This window comes from Centroberyx gerrardi, chromosome 2 (genome assembly GCF_048128805.1).
Source record: "Centroberyx gerrardi isolate f3 chromosome 2, fCenGer3.hap1.cur.20231027, whole genome shotgun sequence".
NCBI classification, from domain to species: Eukaryota; Metazoa; Chordata; class Actinopteri; order Beryciformes; family Berycidae; genus Centroberyx; species Centroberyx gerrardi.
In genome coordinates, this window is record NC_135998.1 from 22409839 (window position 1) to 22431109 (window position 21271).

Genomic DNA, 21271 nt, shown 5'->3' on the forward strand with positions numbered 1-21271 from the left:
GTTTTATTCCGCATAACAATTAATTCATTCCGACCCTACAAATGTGACAGGTAGAACCTTGTTCATGATTGATGCAGTACTGCCAGACTCCTACTGGCACCACATTTGATCCTAGTTAATGAACACAGGCAGTAACCAGCTCTCCAAACGGCACTGTCCACGGTTTCAATTCATTAGCGAAATTTTTAAATGCAATCCTTGTTTTGTCAGCCTATTAAGAAATAACGTCAGATCAAGAAGCAGCTGTGATTAAAAATGTTTCATTAATATAAAAATCTTTCATTAACATTAACTTGACTAGTACTAAATTGATTGGCTGGCACATAGTAATAGGTTCTCAATTTCACTTTTTGATAAACCTTCGACAATGTCTAGCTGCAGTGGTGTAACCTTAATAAACAAGTCTGTCATGATATGTATATATCAATATTATGTATTTTCTGCTCTAACACCACTCTCCCTCCTACCCAGATGTGGACATCCTCCAAAAGTTGGGGCTTAAGGGAGAGAAGCCGTCGCGCTCGGTGCCAGCAGGGGTCATTCCATTCCGATCGGGGATCATCCTCACCCAGCGGGCGCACGTCGAGGCTCCGTTGCGCTCAATCTTCCCAACGGCCGTCTGGCCCAACCTGGCGCTGGTCCTGAGTGTGCGCTCACATCGTGTCAACAGTGCCTTCCTCTTCACCCTGCTCTCAGGCCGCAAGAAGCTCCTTCTCGGTCTGCAGCTCGTCCCGGGCAAGCTGCTCCTTCACACGGGGCCCAAGACCTCGGTGGCACTGCCCTATGACCCCCATGATGGCCAGTGGCACCAGCTGGCGGTGGGAATAAGCGGACAGAGGGTGACTCTATATGCCTCCTGCGGAGAGCAGAGTGTTCATGCAGACTTTGGGTGGGACAGTGAGGAGGGGCTGGCTCTAGAGCTCCAGGGCTCCTTCCTGCTGGGGAAGATGAGCCAGCAGCAAGCTTCGGCACACTTTGAAGGAGCCATCTGCCAGTTTGACCTGGTCCCCTCTGCACAGGCAGCTCACAACTACTGCAGGTACATTAAGAAACAGTGCAGGGAAGCTGACACCTACAGGCCCAACCTTCCTCCGCTGCTGCCTATCCTACCCCGAGAACCCAACATCACAGCTACCCCAGCTGCCCCTAAACCTGGGGGTCTGGACACAGCCAGGAAGGCCCTGGGGTTGAGCCTGGCCCAGAGAGTTGCCGCTGCTGCCTCTGCTGTCAGATATGTGGCCTCCACCATCACGATAAAGCCCAATCCTGGGACCATTTCTCTACCCTTGCATGGAACTGTGGCGCCAGTCACAGCCCAGGCTGGGCTAGCCTCCCCGCCTCCCAAGGCTAGGACCGAGACTGTCACAGCACCACTCAGGACTGGAGTACCCCCCACAAAACCACCAACCCCCAAACCCTCCACTCCTAAAGCCTCTATTCAGAAACTCTCCAAGCCCACCCCACCAAAGCCCACTCCTCATGGTAGCCCCAAAAAGACCATAGTGGGATCGGACAGCAAGAAGAAGCTCACTATCCCAGCCACTGCCACCACCAAACCACCCAAGACAAAGTCTGACTCTGCCTTGCCAGACCAAGGTGCAGTCCCAAAGAAACCCCAACCCACCACAGCCAAAAAGACATCTCCCAAGCCTAAAGTTACCACCTCCAAAGCCACCCCATCCAAACCTACAATGTCCAAAGCAAATTCTGTCAAAGTATCCCCTTCTAAACCAACCATCTCTAAAGTCAACCCATCAAAATCCACCATCTCCAAAACTACACCTTCGAAAACCACCAAGCCAGTCTCCAAACAAGTCACCAAACCACCAAAGCAAGCCAAAACCACCAAGGCTCCAGTCACCCAGCGGCCCAGCAGATCCTCCTACTCCCCAGTCACCCCGCCTGCCACTGATGGCTTCCAGAACTGGGATGTGGCACCTACTCAGTTCTCCCTGCTGGCTGGACCTCCAGGACTGAAGGGAGAACCAGGCACAGCGGTAAGAACGTCTGCTTGCTGTTGGAGTTGGTATGTGTGTGTGACTGTGTGTGTGTGAGTGTGTGTGTGTGTGTGTGGAATGTGGATGACAATGCACATGTTCCTATAAAAGGGGGTATATACGTGTATGAGAGTTTGCGTAATACAGCGCAGTATATTTCAAACATAAAGTAATAATTTGTAATATAAAGGTCCGTTTTGCTACTGTCTAACGCCGATTGATACAATAGTGATTCAACCTATTGCCAGTTCATGAAAGCTTTTACATTTGCTGTGCTAAACACCCGGTGTCGGATAGGACTTTCCCAGAAAAAATCCTCCGCTGCACAGGGAGTGATGTGTTTTGCAATTCCTGCAGCAGCAACAGCGGTTTGATTAGAATAAATAGAAGAAAAACTATGCAGTTTGCATGAGCAGTGATAGGCACCATGACTGAACAGACACAGAAAAGCGAGCTAACTACAGAAACTTCATCAACAGAAAATTCAGAGAAACAGATTAATCGCTCTGAGGAAGGCAAGTGTGCTAAAAAGGAAAGCAACCGTCTCTGAGGCCAAACTAGAGTGAACATTGGCATTGCCTTTGTTTATAACCACAGTCTACATTGAGTGCCTATATCATTATGTCTGGCCAGTGCCTACACTGACTGCAAAACACTAAAGCATTGACCACTTGTGTCGTGAAATCAAGAAAAACAAGAATCTTGTGGATTATCACTTTAACACTTAAAAGACTTTGTTTTGGATGTTCATGCTGGACAAGAAGCAGTCGTGCGTGGAGGTTGGGTGCTCAAGTCAGTGAAGTGGTGAAAGCGAAGCATCTTCCTGGTATATTATCTTTGTCTCTTTACATTTTTGTATGTAAACCTTTTCCATGCAAAAATGTAAAGAGACAAAGACAAAATACCAAGAGGTAGATAGGTGGTAGAGAGCTAGAAGAGTAGCGGTTGAAGGAATCTGATTGATAATCTCATAAAATATTGATATGTTTTCAATTCATTATTCTTGTTGTTGTACGTTGTGATACCATATTTCACATTTCAAGCTGTTTCTATAATCAAAGCTTTTAATGGAGAACATAGACGACCAGTATTGGCCCTTGGTCAACAGTGAAAGACCAGGTTTAACTCCAGGGCAGTATGGCTGGAAGTCAGAGACAGTGCAGCTATGTAAGCTAATGTGCCACTTCCTCCTTTCCCACACAGGTTAGAAATCCTAGTTCTTCTCGCTCCTTCCCTCCCTCATCCCTGCACAGACCCCTCCAGGCCGGGCCTGACGTGTCAGGTCTGACGCCTTGCCGTCTCTCCACCAGATTCCTCTGTCATAGAGGGCAAGTGGGGGTCGCACCGCCCGCTTTCAAAGCCAGGTCAAGGGTCAGAGCAGGCAGTAAACCCCTTCATTCAGCTTCCCAATGCAGCCATGAGGACAGGCGAGGCCTATTTCACCAGTGGAGGGAACACCTAGGCAGGCAGGGCCATTTTCCCTGTTTCCACAGATCTCCCAGGCCTGATATCCAGTCTGACTGGTGGGCTGCCGGGAATCTTCAGGAACCTCGAAGTTTAACACTCAGCACTCCTGTCCGAAGTCCTTCACAAACATAGAAGAAGAGTGCAGAGGGGGAAATCTCCTCATTTTATCATTGAGAGCAGAAATGGGTTAATAGCTAAATGTTCATTTTCACTGGTCTAACAGATTCTTTTAGATTCACATGAACTGCCGTTGTGTGGCCCCTCTCTCTCTCTTTCTCTCTCTATATCTCTCTCTCTCGCTCTCTCTCATGGTTTTGATGCAACTGTCTGTTTGATACGTGTGCCTTGCTTTTTCTTTGTAGTGGCTCTGTAATTTGGGTCTGCAGATTGCAGAGTGCTGTGTGTCTAGGGCCGGCTAATTGACTTGTGTGCTGATGTCTACAGCAGACATGACTGTCATTACAGCAAGCCAAATTACTGCCATGAAGAATGCACTGCTTAATACTCCCAACACAAAGCACTGTAATCTACCACAGAGACAAGTCACTTAGTAAAGAAGGCTAAAGGAAGGACTATTAAGAGAGGGTACTGGTTCATTGGAAGACTGTCTGACACCATACAGGTGCTGAGACTGTGCTGAAGCCTAGCAAACACATTTATGCAGTGTGTCACTAAACAAGCGTTGTTATCCCAAAACTGAGGCCAACTGAAGCTTAACCCTCAACCTCAGTGACACCCAACCCCCCCAAAGGAACGGAACGGAAGCTGTGGTATTTGGTCAAATCATGGGTCATGTGAATTGAATCTGTGTATGTACTGTAGGCTTCGCAGTACGTGTGTGTAAAAATCTGTGTCTGTTTGCATTTTGATTTAAATGCAGTCATGGGATAGGAGCACATGTGTTAGACTCATGGCTGGATTATTTATTATGAGAATATATATCAGGGATTATTTTACACTGACAGGTTCTTCCTGTCCAAGTGATTGAGTGTGTGTGTGTGTGTGTGTGTGTGTGTGTGTGTGTGTGTGTGTACGTGAGTGTGTATGTTGAACAACCCAGTCATGTTACCTCTTCAACATGCTTAGGATTTCATAAACAAACACACATCCATGTGCATAACCTTTCTCTCTTTCACTCTTGCTCTTACTCTCTCTCTCTCTCTCTCTCTCTCTCTCTCTCACACACACACCTACACACACACACACACACACACACACAGACACATGCACACCTGTTGATTTCTGAAGAAAAGCATGGCATTTATTCAGGTCTCACACAATAGCCTGTCATTCTTGGCTCTTGCTGCTCGAAGCGTTTAGGTTCTTCTATTGAAAGACACAATAGAATGGTGATTTGGAGGCTTGTTGTAGGAAAAGCCTAAGTTATTTCCACCATGCAGCAGCTGCACTCTGGCTGTCAGGGAAAAGATCCAGTGCAGGCACAGATATAGAACGTCCTCCCCATCTGAAACACCTTTGGCTCCTGAGTGCTGCTTTAACAATGACTCTCTTCACACAACTTCCTATGGGGTGAGATTTGTGGAGGTCTTAAAAAAATTTTCATTATTCAGTTTCAATTAATTGAAAAACAGTTTCAAAGTGATGATTACAATTGATTGCAAAATCAACTCTTGAAAAGCTTCCAGATTGTGGCAACATCCATTTTTATAAAGTCATTCATATACCAACATTCAATTTCACTAATAACATACAAATTCAGAACAAGTAATTCAAATTGTCAGTTGTCTGGTGGCACAAATCTCACCCCAGAACTCCCTCACAGGGACATTCAGTGGTCTGAAGTGTATCTTCACCATTAGACAGGCTTTGACATGACTGGAACAGAACAATTTGCTCACTGATGTGCTGATGTGAGAATTACATGAGCCTGTTACCTCACTGGCTAGAGAGCAGTCAATGAACACATTCTCTGAGAAAGAAAGGGAGAAGGAAGGAAGGAAGGAAGGAAATAAGGATAAATGATAGAAGAAAAGAAGGACAGATGGAAGGAAGAAAATAAACAAACAAACAAGTGTAAGAAAGGAGGGGCGAAGCAGGGAGTGGAGGTGTGAAGATGGACATGGTTGTGTGCTGGTACTGACGGCTCCTGAGGCCACCACAGAGCGCACCACCTGTAACAATAGGGGTGGTCTCAACCATGGAGGTCGTCCTGGATTGGGAAGGGGGGGGGGGGGGGGCAATTACAATCTTCTGTGTGATATAAACCAGACCGCAGACAGACGTGTGTATACAGGTAGGGGCTAATGAGCTGTCCCTGTCCCTGAGCATCATGCCTTCATAATCACCCTTAGAATTGTCTCTCTGTGTGTGTGTGTGTGTGCATGTGCGTGTGTGTGTGCGTGTGCGTGTCAGATAACTGGGTGGCTTGGATTTGTTTTTGCCCCCTTGTCTCTTGAAGTTCACAGCCTTGTGTAAGTTGAGATGAGGCAACACTGTAGAGAGGGTAAAGTTTTCATTGGGCATTAACACGTCAATAACTGTGTGCTTTATGATGGATGCTGCTGCTTGTTTAGTACAACCTCACATCTATGCTATCTCAGGCATCCAGTTTTACAACACAGTAATGATACTGTAATGGCTCAATGCATTTCTATCAGATTTCAAGAACCTATTTTAGTTCACTGAGAAGAAAACGTTTTAAAATGCCCCTCACCCATTTCAGGCCATTTCAATGTGTTTAAAAATACCCCCTGGAAAGCGTTTAACCAGCTAAATTTGGGATATATTCAAATATACTCTTGCAGTGTTTGACTTGTAGATGGAATATATGCTCTTTTAAACTTTTGGGATGTGTCACAACTGAAAATACATCCATTTAACTCCAGGGTTTACAAGCAATACAAATGTAAATGCATTTTTCAACCTCAAAATATATACTGTATGTAACGTATGTTTACTTGTCACATATGGTCAGTCCTTGTTTCAAATGCCCAGAAAAAAAATTCAGAGGGAAAATGTGTCGTCAGTCTAATAAATCACTATGTAAAACAAAGCAGTAGTGGTGCGACAGCTCTTTAACAGGGGGCTTCATTCTGTAATTATGGACTGGAGCTTTAATCCACATTTACAACAGCGTCCAGGGATCTGGGCAGTCCGTGGATATTCTTGGCTGGCCCTGGGTGCCCACAGCAGCCACAAGCCCACTGTTATTCCTCACTTCTCCTTTTCCTCTTTTTTGATGAAAAGAAAACCAATGAGCACAGGCCTGATAAACCAAACAGGGGCATAGAGTGGGGCAGGAAATGACCTGTTATTTCTAGTGTTTCTACGGTTTCCTGCCACACAGGCACACAGCCCCCTGATTGATAGGCTGACCTCTCATCACCTGGGGATGTAATTACATCAGAGGGAAAAGGTGTCACTTTTTACCCTGCCGCAGTGCAGGCGATTCTCTGGACCGGAGGGGGGGTTCGACTGTGGAAATGCACAAAGGAGCTAGTCTTGGAGTATGGTAGTGCGAGGCTTGATCGGGTTTTGAATGTGATCTTTTTCTGTATGTAATCACTCAGCAAATATTTAGCACTGACGGAATGCAAGATGGAGCTTTAACTGGCATGGGGGATGTAGTTTGATTGTTATGTGAATGAGGATAGAGGTGCAAGAGGCTGCAACTGATTTGTTTTCTGTCTCTCTCTCTCTCTCTCTCTCTGTCTCTCTCTCTCTCCAGGGACCGCCAGGACCTCCAGGGAAGGCAGGCCAGCCAGGCAAGAGGGGTCCTCGGGTGAGTCTGGGTTCTTTCTCACTGAGGATTGTTTTGTTTGATTGACCTTCCTCCCTTCCTCCTCAGCTGGTTGGTCTCAAACACCTCCAGCCACCTCAACCACACGTCCATTCATAACCTCTAGACACCAACGTCTGTGCCCCAACGGCTCTGTCTGGTGTTTGATCTCAAGATGACTCCTTATGCCTTATTGTTAGTGAGAGTGTCTCTCCGTTTAACCATCAAGTTGATTGTGTGCATGTCTCTCTTTCTCTCTCTCTCTCTCTCTCTCTCTCTCTCTCTCTCTCTGTATGTGTGTGTTGGGGCGTGTGTGTGTTTCTGCTACTACTTTTTGAGGTACATGTAGGCTGAGAATCCAAACACAAACAAACAGTCACTAATCACCCCCCAGGGCAGGGAAGGAACAGACAAACAGACAGACATGTAGAGACAGACAGACAGACAGATACAGAGAAGACTGTCTCTGTGTGTCCCAGCCTCGCAGTCCTAGACCATTTTCTGTAATTACAATAATAGGCCGCCAAGCCACTCCCCCATCACTCCAAGTCCCTCCCATCACCCAGCTGACACACATATACACACACACACTCACACACACTCACCCAAAGTTTTCCTATGCAGTCAGATTGACCATATTCAGCACGGGGCTGCGAGTGCTGACCTCCCACCCCTAAGCATAAACAGGAAAGCTCCTATAAAGACGGCCTTTCAAAAGGCTGCCTGTGCCACAGGATGCCTAATAAAAGCACTGTAAACAGACAGAGAGCACATGGCTTCACTGGACTTTCTTCTTCTGACTGAGCTGTTGCAGCAGGCTACACCGACACTAAGTTCATAGGAATCCCATTCTGGACCAATGAAAAGCCTCTTTCACAAAGGCAGTTAAATAGATGTAGTCTCTCTTCTGACCATTCTTGGGTCTTCTTTTCATGAATTCTCTCTCTCTCTCTCTCTCTCTCTCTCTCTCTCTCTTTCTCTCCCTCCCTCCCTCCCTCCCTCCCTCTATCTCACATACTTTTTCATATTTGAGAAGATGTAGCCTCATGTATAGTTTCAGATGAGAGCATTTTTTTTATTAATGCCGACTGGGCTAAGCCTCCAATTCCTTATATTTAAAAAAAAACCAACTTGATTATCAATCAAGTATTACAAACAACACAGTACAGTATTAGGACAGCTGGGTGGCCTAGTGGTAAGAGTACCGTCAGATAACCAAAACAACACAGGTTCGATCTCCACAACAGCCATGTGTTGACAAGTTGTTCTTGTGCAATACACTGACCCCTACCTTCTCATTCCTACTCAGTCACTCTGGAGTCATCCAAATGCCTAAAATGTATAAGATGAGTGTATAAGTGTGTGTGTGTGCGTGCGTGTACACATACTATGTATTTTGTCTCTGTCTATGTCTGTGAGACTCCAAGCGAAAGTCTCAGAAAGAGCAAGCGATCCCCCACCACTAAAGAGGCATAAGGAGGTCTTTGTCTGGCTCTAATTAAAGCTGTTTAAGCCGCAGCAGCACCACCCACCCCATCTCTAATAGTCGTTTCACCACATCAGTCCCACTCAGGTACATTTCTTATGATCCAAATCAAGCCTACCTGGAATAAGACTTGACTGGGCCTAAAAATCCAAATGCAGCCCCGCCTGAGCCTGAATTGGTCCAGCCTGACCTCATCCCAAGCCCGCATCTCAGCAGTATTTCATAAGTCTGAGCCCAAATGGAACTATTTTTGTATAAGCAAGAGGCAGTGTTTTTCAGAATATAATATTCAGCCTGAGCCTTTTAACAACAATTACACTTTTCAAGAATAACAAGCAATGAAGCCTTATAATAAATAACAATGCAATATCGCCCCTAGAAATGAACAAACAAATTAGATACAACACCATAGTTGAACTTAAAACAGGCTATAGTCTACACATAAAATTGAACTGCCTACATTTTGTGGATGTGATGCTGGCAAGATGTCAAAGGTTTGGGCATAAAATCACAACTCACTCCAACTTGAATACTTCACAAAGCTTCTAGTGAGAGGGTGTGTGTGTGTTTTTGTGTGTGTGTCAAACCCCATTCATCAGCAGTGTGTATCGACCGACCACCTCATACTGATTTACATGTTGGCGGCTCAGACATGGCCTTTGTCAGCCACACCAAACAAGCTGGTGAACTGGCTGTGGCGTTGTCGTTGGAAGTGGTCGGTTTGCAAAGGGCCAACAATGAAAACAAGACTCCTCCATAAAAAAGCACTTGTAAAGACCGTTGGTTTTGATGCCGCTTTACAGGGGTCATTCACAAACACACCACCAGTGTCTGACTCTAACCTCACAGTAATTTTGTTTAACCCATACACAAGTACACATCAACGCTCAAAGAGAAGGGCATACACACACAGGATAGTGCTAATCCCTCACCATGTAGCAGACATTTGTGGCTCTCTTTATGGCCTGCCTACATAAAGAGTGAGACAGATATGGAGCATTCCTGTAAACAAAAGCATTTATCAGCTCTAATTGCCGTTGCCATATGTGTGTGCAAACACTGCAAACACACACACACAAACATGTATTATCCAAACTCCCCCCTCGGGGGGGCAGAGGAGTGATTTCAATAGGAGTGGTTTCAATTTGGGAAAAGAGATTCACTTGTTGCTCGTTGAAATAATCAACTCAGAATCCAATTTTACGCTGCAGGTTCAGCATTCCACGCTACATGGGACCAGGCTCGCTGACAGCTGTGACTTGTTAACTTGTGAGGAGTAAGTGAGCAGCAAGATTTATGAATTACCACAGTGGAAGAGCACGGTTTGATGAACAGCATCATCTTCCACATGAAAAACTAAAACTCCAATCACAGGTTTTCGTCTAGGAGAGAGAGCTATTCGCAGCTCGGCCGGTAATTTGTGTCCATGTGACCTTCTGTAGCTTTTTACTGGATTACTGGAAGCCTGTATGACGACACACAGAGCACCATTGAGCCCACCGAGCACCACCCATGAACCTTGACCTCTGATCCCACACACGTGAGTGTGAGACGCCATCGCTATGGTAACCTCTGTCAGTACAGAAGTGGTTGGTAGGGGCTGGTGTCAGTGAATACCTTGAGGCCGTCTGAGTTCTTGTGAGTCTGTCTGCTGGTGCGTAATGACGACGGTGGTAGGAGGGTGTGAGAGAGAAGGTGTGGTGGATGCAGGGTGGCTATCTGAGAACTTGCCCCGCTTCTCTGACTGGATGTGTTTGTCTGGAGCCAGCTGGGTCAAAAGAGTCTTTGTCTGGGTGAAAGACACTGTCGTCCATCATTCTCCGTGCTTCCCACCAAACCACTCGTCAGTCACCAAACATAATTCCCCCGCATCGCCTCACCTAGACATAAGGCTAATTCAGATCAGATGGGCCCTGTTAACTGCCCATACCTGCAACATTGGAAGACATTTCACTTGGAAAAATATCACTGCAAACGAAGCACTAAATTATAAAACTGTGGCCAGTGTGTTGGGCTGTGTGTTGGGCTGCTTTGGTAACAAAATGGCGACAGATCAGCTTTTTAAGGGTCTGTCTAATCCCCAGTCTAAGCTGCGTCTGTGGATCGCTCTCCTGTGGAACATAACTGTAATATGCTCCAGGATATTAAAAGCACAGACCCCGCTCCAAATCACTATTTTTGCAGTCCCCCTTTGGGCTGATGTGCTGCACGGCACAAAGGCATCCAGTTGGCACGGTTGACTGAAATGGGAGCCATATTCTGTTTAAATATGTTTATTGATTTGCACTGAATTCTGATGAGACCGATTAAAGTAAGCCAGTCATAGCATTTTAGTATTTTTCTACAGCTTTTAATACGATATTTTAAATGCCACTTAAGTGTATGGCGTAACGTTAGGGTTAGCATGGGTTTCCATGGTAATTTTCAAACTTGTCACTGTCATTATCTAAGCTATTACTGTTATTGTTGTAAATGCCTAAATATTACTTTAGATTACTTACTATTTCCCTTTTCATGTAGTCTGTACACCACATAATCTATTTAGCTCTACAAACTTTGGCTTTGAAGAAAAAAACAATTTATAAGGTTGGATTTTTACCAGTGCAGCTTGAATAATTTACCCAGTCTCCTGTTATTATGGAGTTTTACTGTACTTTATGTGGCATTGGGCTGCAGATTCTGCCCGTCACGGACTTTAGTAAGTCTGTCTCGCCGCACCAATGTGCCAGTTTGTTAGTGGTGGAAAAATCAGGATAATCAGGAATTAGAACAGATATTTTCCTGATTCCTTAGAGGCTAAGTTTCTAATAATTTGGATCTTTAATTACGAAAACATCCAGGGGTTTCACACTTGATCTAGTGTTAGTTAATCGGGCTTTGCCCCTTCAGCTCTCATTTGGCACAGCATCATACAGAATGTCTTTTATCTTTATATGGCGGCTGTATACATTCAAACTGCCTTTACGAGCTAGTGTTGAAAGTCAGACTATGTTTACAACATAGCCCATTTAATGAGCTAGTCTTAAATATTCTGTGGGAATCTAACCTTGAGAGTGATGTCATACATCCAGATTTAAGATCCACCAAGCACATATTTGTCTTGGCTTTAAGTTGCACATATGGTATGGATGTACAATTATAAGTAGATTCAACAACAGATATTTATATATCTGAGAGCAGGCAGTATGCATGTTGCCATAACATGAAACATTAGGAGCTATCATTTGTTTACATTTTGACCATTTTGTCTCAATTTAGAATCAGTATGAATTGCACAGAGAAAGCGACATTATTACCACAGTAACCACAGTAACGCCCTGCATCGCTGTTCAGAGGTTGGTGGTTTCTGGTTTGATATCCTTCCCTCAGCATGTGTGCGCCCCACCCTGGTCTTCTCTAATTAGACACCTGTTGTGTGAGAAAGGGACACGCAGGGACAGGCAGGCAAGAGTATAGTACCAAATGTTGGTGCCAACAGTGCCTACCAGTGTACTGCCCAAACTGTGGTAAACCACAGGTTTAATTTTGAAGCATGTAATTCAAACATGTCTAGTTTGTTGAAGTTTATTTAGGGTACAACAGCCTCCCTTAACACTGTCTGGACACACTAACTCCCTGGGGAATGGCAGCTGGATGCAGACTGAGAATGAAAGGGCAAGAGAGAGCGGGAGAAAAATAGGCGAGATAAATAAAACTTGAGAATCCTTGGAATGACAATATCACATATGCAAAACATACAAATAAAAAGTTTTCAAAATATTTCACACCTTTTCAAATGCATATTTTTAAGGTCTGTGGGCTATCATCATTAGAAATTTGACAAATGTTCTTTGTTCTCAGGAACAGCAAAACTTTTCCTACACCCTTAGTGATCTCCTGTTCATCTGTAAGAAGCTCAGTCTCTGAACATCTCGCCAAATGAATCAGACATGACTGTCATCAAAGGGCTCTTTGACAGGAACAGCAGTTACAGCATGATGTGTTTATGTTGTCATGTCTGCTGCAGACCAGTATGTCTGTTTTTGAACTTTGTTCAGTGGGTTTTTGTTGTGCTGTATAACCCAGCCCAAACCCCAAATGACTTTTTTCTCTGTGGGATACTAGAGAGCTGCGTGACTGGATTTTGGCGTGGACCAGATCACTAATGTAATGGTTTGCTGATTAGTTTTTCCTCACCTCAGTGAAACTCGCTGACCCGACTCTTAAAGCAGTTGTGACTCTTTTTCCGCCCTCCCTGACTTTCTTGACCCTTGACCCAGTGCGGGGGTAGGTGAAGGGGGCCGGGGGTGTCACGCCACGTGGAGGGGCAGGGGTGAGGTCAGGGATCCATAGGAAAAACTTCACTCAGAGGAATGGAAGGTAGACGGGACCCCTTACTGAGTCAGCCTCCACCATATGGATAGATGGATAGAGAGAGAGAGAGAGAGAGAGAGAAGCGAGCTGTCATCACCCCCTGTGCTGCTCTGTGTAGATGAGCAGGGGCTGCTGTTTATACTATAGCATCACTGGGGTAGATTCATGTAGCCCTTCGATCCCATTTCTCCGTCTCTCAAAGGTTTTCCGCTAACCATTCCCATGGTGGCTGATGGACGGGGCGAGAGGGTTCACATTACCAATATGCTGCTACTGTAGACCTCGGCTTGTTTGCTTTCAGACACAGTTGTGTTCATTTCCTCAGCAACAGCCAATGCGGACAGAAACACACACCAGCAAAGGAATTCAAAATGTTATGATATGAGATGATCTGCATTACTCATTAAGATGCTCAGCAAAAACGTGTGCGTGTGTGTGTGTGTGTGTGTGTGTGCGTGCGTGTGTGTGTGTGTGTGTGGGGATGAGGGGGGCTGTGGAGTGTGAGGCAACAGGGGGCAGGGAAACCACATCCATATGGTGACGCGGTGGAGCTCTTCCACTCTACCTCCAGCACAGAGCCCCATTTTCCATAAGCTGCTACCCCCACCGCCAACCCCAAATACCTAACCACCCAACTCACACACACACACACACACACACACACACACACACACAGTTGATGTATAGGAAAATGGGTTAGAGTAGCATGAAGGCTGAGGTTCTCCAGACAGCCTTTGCCCCACCTCTAGTCTCACTAGCGGTAGTAAGCCACAGTTTGCTCTATGCCAATATGAAGATTGATTAAGATCTTGATCACCATTTGATTATGTTTTCCCCCTCTCTCTGGCTTTCCCACAGGGTGCCCCTGGTTCCCATGGCAACCCTGGCCGACCTGGTCCACCCGGGCTCAAGGTATGTTACACGTACGCACTCTCAGTCGAACTCATGGTCACATGTGAGGATGTTTTTTTCAAGTCCCCGGCAGCCATCTCGATTTTTCCACATTAGACCACATCATTGTTTATGTATCTGCCTGTAGTATTAATTTAATGAGCACGTTATGATGTTCCCTTGCCTCTAACCTGGATGATAATCCTCTGATGATGATGTGTTACATTCTCAGTTATTCTCTATCAGCTGGAATCCATAAAGACCAACAAGGGTAATAGAGTTTTATGGTTGTAGAATCGAGGCCATCTAAGTTCACGACAGTCCAAACCCACCTGGCAGTCTGAGACACTAGAAACACCACAGACTCGTACTGATGAGCTGTATCACTTTAGCATGTGTGCTGCAGAGGTCAGTGTCAGGATCCCCCTATATATTTTAAGCTCAGACTTTTCAGACTCTTGCAGATGTGCTCAATTTGAGCTCTCTGTGTAGATAAAATGTGCTCTTGCATAGACGCTCTTGCTAATGTGTGCATGAACATGTATACATAGGCATGGATTCATAGGCCTATGCCTGTGTAAAATGGGAGAATCTGTGTGTCAGCTTCCACTGTAACCCAGGGGGAGAGAAGGAGAGAGAAGGGTAGCAAGACACCGTGCAAGTTCAAAGTGATTTATCAGAGCTTCGGGGAAACACATCAGGAGATGGAAAGTGAGAACTCCAAATAAAACTGTCTCGTTTTAATGTGTGAACAGGAGATGACCCCGCCCAAGACAAACTGCCTGCGTCACTCATCTGATTGTCTGCGCTGAATGTACACCTTAGCAAACATCCCTGACCTCTGGCACTGTGTACTCACGGTACACAGTGAGGAGCACTACCTAAATTTAAAGCTTGTTATAAAAATGTCATACATAAATGACAACCGTGCAGCTGAATGCAGACTGCCTTCCCCAGGTCACTGAAGAACAAGATTGCATTTTTCTTTGTCTCCCTGACACAAGTTCTAGTATCCCTACTCTGAATCATTGTGCATAATTCTGACATTTGCTATTCTCTATCATTCACCTAAAAGGGAAAAAAGTGGTCTTACTAATATGGATTTTAATATAGGCTACCCATAAGACCTTTAAGAAAACCTTCAGTGTGTGACCCAGATTCATTAACTAGTCTAATTAACCTGTCTAATTAAACAGTAATGTCAATTAGTCTAGATTTGGCAGTTCTATGTATCAGAGAGATGTGTCCACCCTCTCAGAAATGATGTCAGCTAACTTCTGCACAACAGTGAGCCAAACAACATCAACACACATTCAAGAGGCCTGAAGCGATGGTAATGGAATAGTGATAATGAGGGCAAACATCTGAAACCCTGCCTCGGTGAATGCAACCCCTCTGAGGCTGCCTGTATGGGGCAGGTGTGTTGAGAGAACGTTTCCAAAGTGTTTGATGTCTAGGGGTGCACCTCAGTCCTCTCTCTTTCATCGTGGATAAATGAAGAAAAGTTGTAAATAGCAGGGGTCCCAGGGGGAGAGGGGGAGTCAGCGCACTGAGTTTAATTTCCGACCCCTGGCTTTGATGTGCTGAAGCCCCATTATTGTTCCTTCCTGACAATGAGGCTTGGTGTGTGTGGCTCGAGGGACACCCTGGCCACATATATACATTGTGCCAAGGAGAAACATCTACGGGATTTGTCCTATGCAAGTCTGTCAGCCACTTAGTCTTAGGCTATTACTCAAATTAAGTAATTTATGAGAGTAAATTGGTCAGATTGAATGCACTGACTGATTTGCCTTCCTTTGTGTTTTTGTTTCATCAGGGGAGAAAAGGAGACCCTGGCATGTCACCTGGGTCAGCACCTAAAGGAGAGAAGGTATCATGTCCCGCCTTTTCTGTCACACTGCATTAGATTGTAACGTTGTTCTGTTTGTCATGCTCTTAGAACTTGTTGTGTATGATTACTGTTTGTTTGCAACCAGACATTGACATTCTTGCCTTTTGTTCCAGGGAGACTCAGGGATTATTGGCCTGGTTGGGCTCACTGGCCAAATAGGTCGAAAGGTAAGACTTTACATCCCAGTTCCCTTCTTAACTTCTCAGACTCTTTTTCCATTTTCCTTCTAATAAAATAAAGTGTCATGTCCTCAAAGTTTGGCCCCCACCTTCCATAACAATTTAATACTCGGGGCCAAGAGGGATCATAGTGCTGATATCTGCAATAACTATGTATGACATACCTCATCTCTCCGCCAAATATGGCAAAAGGAGGCCAATGATTTTCATGACCCCTGTGTATGTGTATTATATGTGTATGTGTTGTGTTGTATGTGCATGTGCGTTTGTATGTGTGTGTGTGTGTGCGCGCGCACGCAACTCATGCAACTCGCTCGTCTTTGTAAGGAAGCCATCTCTGTTTCTCTCCTCTTCCCCCTCTTTCTCTCCCTCTCTTTCGTTCTCCTTTTGTATTTGTGCTGTGCTCACCATTTCTCCCATCTGTGTCAGCTGGATCCAGCACAGGGGGTCCCAGTGTTGGCAGGAAGGATGTTGGAGGGATGGTGGAGGAGTTGGAGAGGGGGAAGTTTTTGTTGTGGGGATGGGAAAGCAGAGGGGGAGCATGAGGAAATCATATACTGCAGAATTACCGGTGTCTTACATATTACTTAAGACTCAACTGGAGTGATTCATGATTCTAGGAAAGAAAATTGGGACAGGACTGTAACAAACGCAGACCAAGATCAGTTCCAGGGGAAAGTGTGAGTTGTGTATGTGTGTGTGCAATGCGTGCAAGCATTCTTGTGTGTGTGTGTGCGTGTGTGTGTGTGTGTGTGTTTGTTTGTGGGAATGTATGACAGCTTCCTGTGTGAATAGAAGGTAGCCTTGTATATAGTGGACAGCGTAAACTCATCAGTTTGATACTATGCAGGGACACGATCACTCCAAACCACAATCAATTTGTCATATTTGCTCCCTTGGGCTCACATTGAAATATACTGTTTCACTCTGGCCCAAAGAATCGGATCTAAACACACGGTCCTACGACAACAGAGCTCACGTCTTGCACTAGAGGAAGACCACACAAACAGCACAACGCAATTATTCCAATCACATCACGCCAAAAAGAAAAAAGCTTTGCACAAATTACAAACCGTGTAGAATAACCGGTTGCGTATGTGAATATAGCATGCGTTGGTAGGATGTATGCAATGGAACAGAGGTGTAAAGTGCTTCTGCATGTTTCTCTGTCTCTCAGAGCCACAGTGCTCTGTAACAGTGTGTCAGACCCTCACTGGATGGCTGCCTAAAGCCAAACATGTGGCTTTTGTTAAGAGTCTCCGTCTCTCTCACTCTCTCTCTCTCTCTCTCTCACTCACTCTCTCTCTTTCCTCTCTCTGTCCATCTGTCTCTCTCTCTCTCTTTCTCTCTCTCACACACACACATACAGTCACAGTGGAAAATGTAAAGCTGGTGGAAAAATATTCACAGCTTTCTTTTTGTACCAAATGAGTCTTGGCAGTGATTAGACGGCCAGATCAGAAGGTTAGAAAGTGACAAGTGAATGAGAGCTGTAGGTGAGAGTGTCCAGGTCGGGACAGACAGCTGATTGGCTGAGAGGCCAGCTGGCGGGAGCAGCCCGACCTCTTCAGGTTCTGAGATTAGCCTCAAATTATCAATTAGCATCAAGGGTGAAAAATCACCTTGCATGGAAGAGAATGTAGATGCAGACGTACATATGGATTAATCTAGACACCCTAATGCACATGCCTCTCTCTCTCTCTCTCTCTCTCTCTCTCTCTCTCCCCCTCACTCTTACTCTCTTTCCCATTCTCGTTCTTGCTCCCTTTTCCCGCCCCCACATTGAGATGTGTGGGGCAGAGGCGCAGTTTTGTGTTGATGAAGCCCCGGAGAACATCAGCTGCTACTCAGGAGTCTATTGGAATGACATCATACCCTCAGGTCTGGGAGGTTGTCACCATAGTAACCTCATCAACACACACTCTCTGACATCATCAGAGCATGCCACAGGTATTGGTCAATGGACCACAGACATGATGACTCTAAAGGAAACTTGTAAAAGTAACCACAACGAGTCAGCTGGCTTTCCGTAGACGCACGCGGAGACACTCATTAACCCTTTTCATCCTGTATTGCACAAAACAACACAACACAACTCAAGTGGACATGTTCCCCACCATGTTTTGGACCCTTTCTATTTATAATTCTTTTGTCAGTGAAGAGTAAATATTCCTTTAACTATCTTCTTAAATGCTCAACCATCTTACATGCATACATATGGCACTGATGTCAGTATGATTGATGCATGAGTCAATGTCTGGCTAGAAACAGGAGGCTTTGTTTCGTTCTGTAGGCCGAGTGTCTTTTTCACCCGACTCAGGTGGAAAGTCCCGTGGCCTGTCCTGTCCTGTCTTGACCTGATGACTGAGACACGGAGGCCCAGACCAAGGTCTTAGCAATGGCTTATAAAAGCCCTGCTGACTTTTAATGCAATTGTATTGCGCTGGTGGGCCCCCTCCAAACACCCAGGTGCTGTTTCTTCCTCCTCCTGTCCCTCTAGCTGTGTGTCTTGCTCTGTCTCCCTGTTTTTCTTGCTCTGTCCCGCTTGATTGGCTTGTTACTCTGGAACTGTGGTTTAGGAAAACGGGACAACAGGAGTCTTTCCTTTCTTTTCCCCTCTGTATTTTTTCCTTCCTCTCTCTCTGTCTCTCTCCTCACACACACACACTCTCTCTCACACACACACACACACACACTCGTGCTCTAAATCAGTCCTGGCCTGACACTCCGACCGGGAATTCTGGAATTTGGCCGCTGGTTTTCCATGGAAAACTTTAATGGAGAGAACAGCCGTGCTTTGAAAGTGTGATAGGAGAGTGTGATTTTACAGTGTCAGACAAGCCAAGCATGTTCCGTTCTGTACAACACGTGTTCGACCAAGCAGACTCTCAATGGCTTTTCAGTATGGCAGGCAGGGTCAAGGAGAGGGGACACACACACAGGGCCAAACCTCAACTACAAGGCTACATTACAAGCTACACGTCCCAACTTTCTCCTCACACCCTTTCTTCTTCTGTGTCTGCTCCCACTGCTTGTTTCATCCATCTCTTTTCTCACTGCTTGTCTCTCAGTCTTTCCACATCTGTCTTTCACACTACCTCTGATGCCTGGTTTATTCTCTCCTCTTGCTCTCTCTCTCTGTTATTCTCTCTCCCTTTATCATCTGCCATGTCCCTTCTCATAGTCTCATCAGTGCAATTCAGAGGTCTCTATCTGAAAATCGTAATTTTAGGCCATTGTAGAAGACAGTAATGACGACTAATAGAGCAAGGTGAGAATCCGATGTAGTGCCATAAGGTAGGTTAGAGAGTCAGTAAGCGGCTAGACAGCAGTCAGCTGATTCACACTCATGTAGACTCAGTGCTTAGTATGCTACTTTCTCAGAAGCTACGACTGTCTTGGGACACATTATGTTGGAGTCTGTGAGAAAGTGCCTACATGTCCATGTGTGAATGCGTGGGTTTTTTTGTGTCCTTGTTCATAGCATGTGTCCATGCGCGCTTACATGCTTGTCTGCACACACATGTGCCATATGTACATGTGTGAGGGGTTTACGGTCAGTGAGGGCTGTCAGTGATCCCTGCACTCCAGCACACATCCAGTAACAACACAACAGTCTGCACGGAGCACAGTGAAAATGTATTGTATGTATTGTGAGATTTCATACAGATAATTCCCCTGTCAAGACATCCAAACCAGGATTCTCCCTAGCCAGAACATTCCACACATACAAAGTAGAATGATAGACTATAATTTTCACGCAGCAGCTATATATTCATCATACTCACCTTCTCCATTTATACAAGACAGTTTATAGTATCAAGTTAAACTGTCTGTCTGAAGCTCTCCTAGACCAGTTCCAAACCAAACTCTCTCCCCATTTAGATCCTGCCCACTATTCAAACTAACAATCCACATCCTCATCATCACTGTAATTATGGGACAATTCAAATCAACCATCAGTTTCTTTGCATGTTTCGCAGGAAGTACAACAAATCATCGCTCTGTCTTCCCCCTATTAATAGTTTAACGGTGATACGGTACGGAAGCAAACATGCTCTGCTGAAATTGCGGTTCAGACAGCGCAGAGATGAGAGACGTTTTTTCCGTTGGGTAGATTGCAACTAAATTGTCCAGTGAGGTCCATGCTGTTGTTTGTTATGTCTGTCCTAGCCAGACAAGTTTACATTCTACTGTACATCTAAAACACACCAGCGGTACGTGCTCTGAGCGATCATCCGGCTCCCTGCAGCAGCTTGAATTTGGGGGGCGAGAGGTGGAAAGATGAAAGCAGAGATTAATGAGGTGAGAGGTATAGTTCTGCTACTAGGGCATTCCATGGTGTCCAGTGGAGACAGACACAGTGGCAGACACGGCGTATTCATCATTTGTGGTGTGTAGTTGTTAACGGGCATGCAGCCTGTTCTCATATGAGCGCCCACAATGCTAAGTATGTACAGAGTAGATGACTAGTCCCACTAATGAGTGCAAAATGAGGGAAAAAAAAGGCAGAAAGGAGATTTGTTTTTTTTTTACATTATGCCACTAGGGATAATTTGATTATTAATGTAAGTGGTTAGGTATTTTGTCTAGACTGTTATGTTTTTTTTATTGTCAGATTTCATAAATTGTTCCCCTTACACATTGGACATCATAAAACTTACAGTTTTATTGTATTGTATTATTATTATATTTGGCAGTTTTACATAGTAACATAACAGCTGCTTAACTTGACAGAGCTTGCCTATAGCGACACATCCTGCCCGTGGCAGTGGTTCACCAACAGTGCCAACTCTGACTCCCATCATTGCTCCCTCAGAGGGACAACGTGTCGTCAGCAGACACAATGTGCCAAAATGCGCTTAGCTTGCCCTGGAGCGCTCCTGAGCTTAGTGGGGTACGATGGGGAAAAAGTGCTTACAGGGTGCTCCTGGGGAGTAAATGAAAGGCATTCTGGTGGGTTTATCTGATTGAACACACATGCTCGTTAAGCAAGTGGCATTGTAAACACAGGCGGGCCACTGGGAATGGCCGCTCTCATTAGCAGGCTCATAATGAGGGAGATAAGGATCTGAGATGGCCTGGCTGGGACTGGGAGGCTATGGTTAATACTCAGGACCCACGGTGTGTGTGTGTGTGTGTGTGTGTGTGTGTGTGTGTGTGTGTGTGTGTGTGTGTGTGTGTGTGTGTGACTAACAGACCTCACAGCTCAGCCTGGGAACCTAAGCCTCTACACATGTTTGTACTATAAGTGAGCCATGTACA

At 45.3% G+C, this 21271-nt stretch overlaps 1 protein-coding gene across 1 annotated transcript in view; it reads left to right on the plus strand.

The window, feature by feature from the left end:
* The window catches only part of col27a1a (collagen, type XXVII, alpha 1a), a 75774-nt gene that overhangs the window by 10999 nt on the left and 43504 nt on the right, over positions 1-21271 (plus strand). Inside the window, exons 3-7 of the mRNA XM_071895804.2 lie at positions 472-1997; positions 7153-7206; positions 13901-13954; positions 15753-15806; positions 15941-15994. Of these exons, the coding sequence (XP_071751905.2) occupies positions 472-1997; positions 7153-7206; positions 13901-13954; positions 15753-15806; positions 15941-15994 (1742 nt within the window). The remainder of the gene's footprint in view (positions 1-471; positions 1998-7152; positions 7207-13900; positions 13955-15752; positions 15807-15940; positions 15995-21271) is intronic.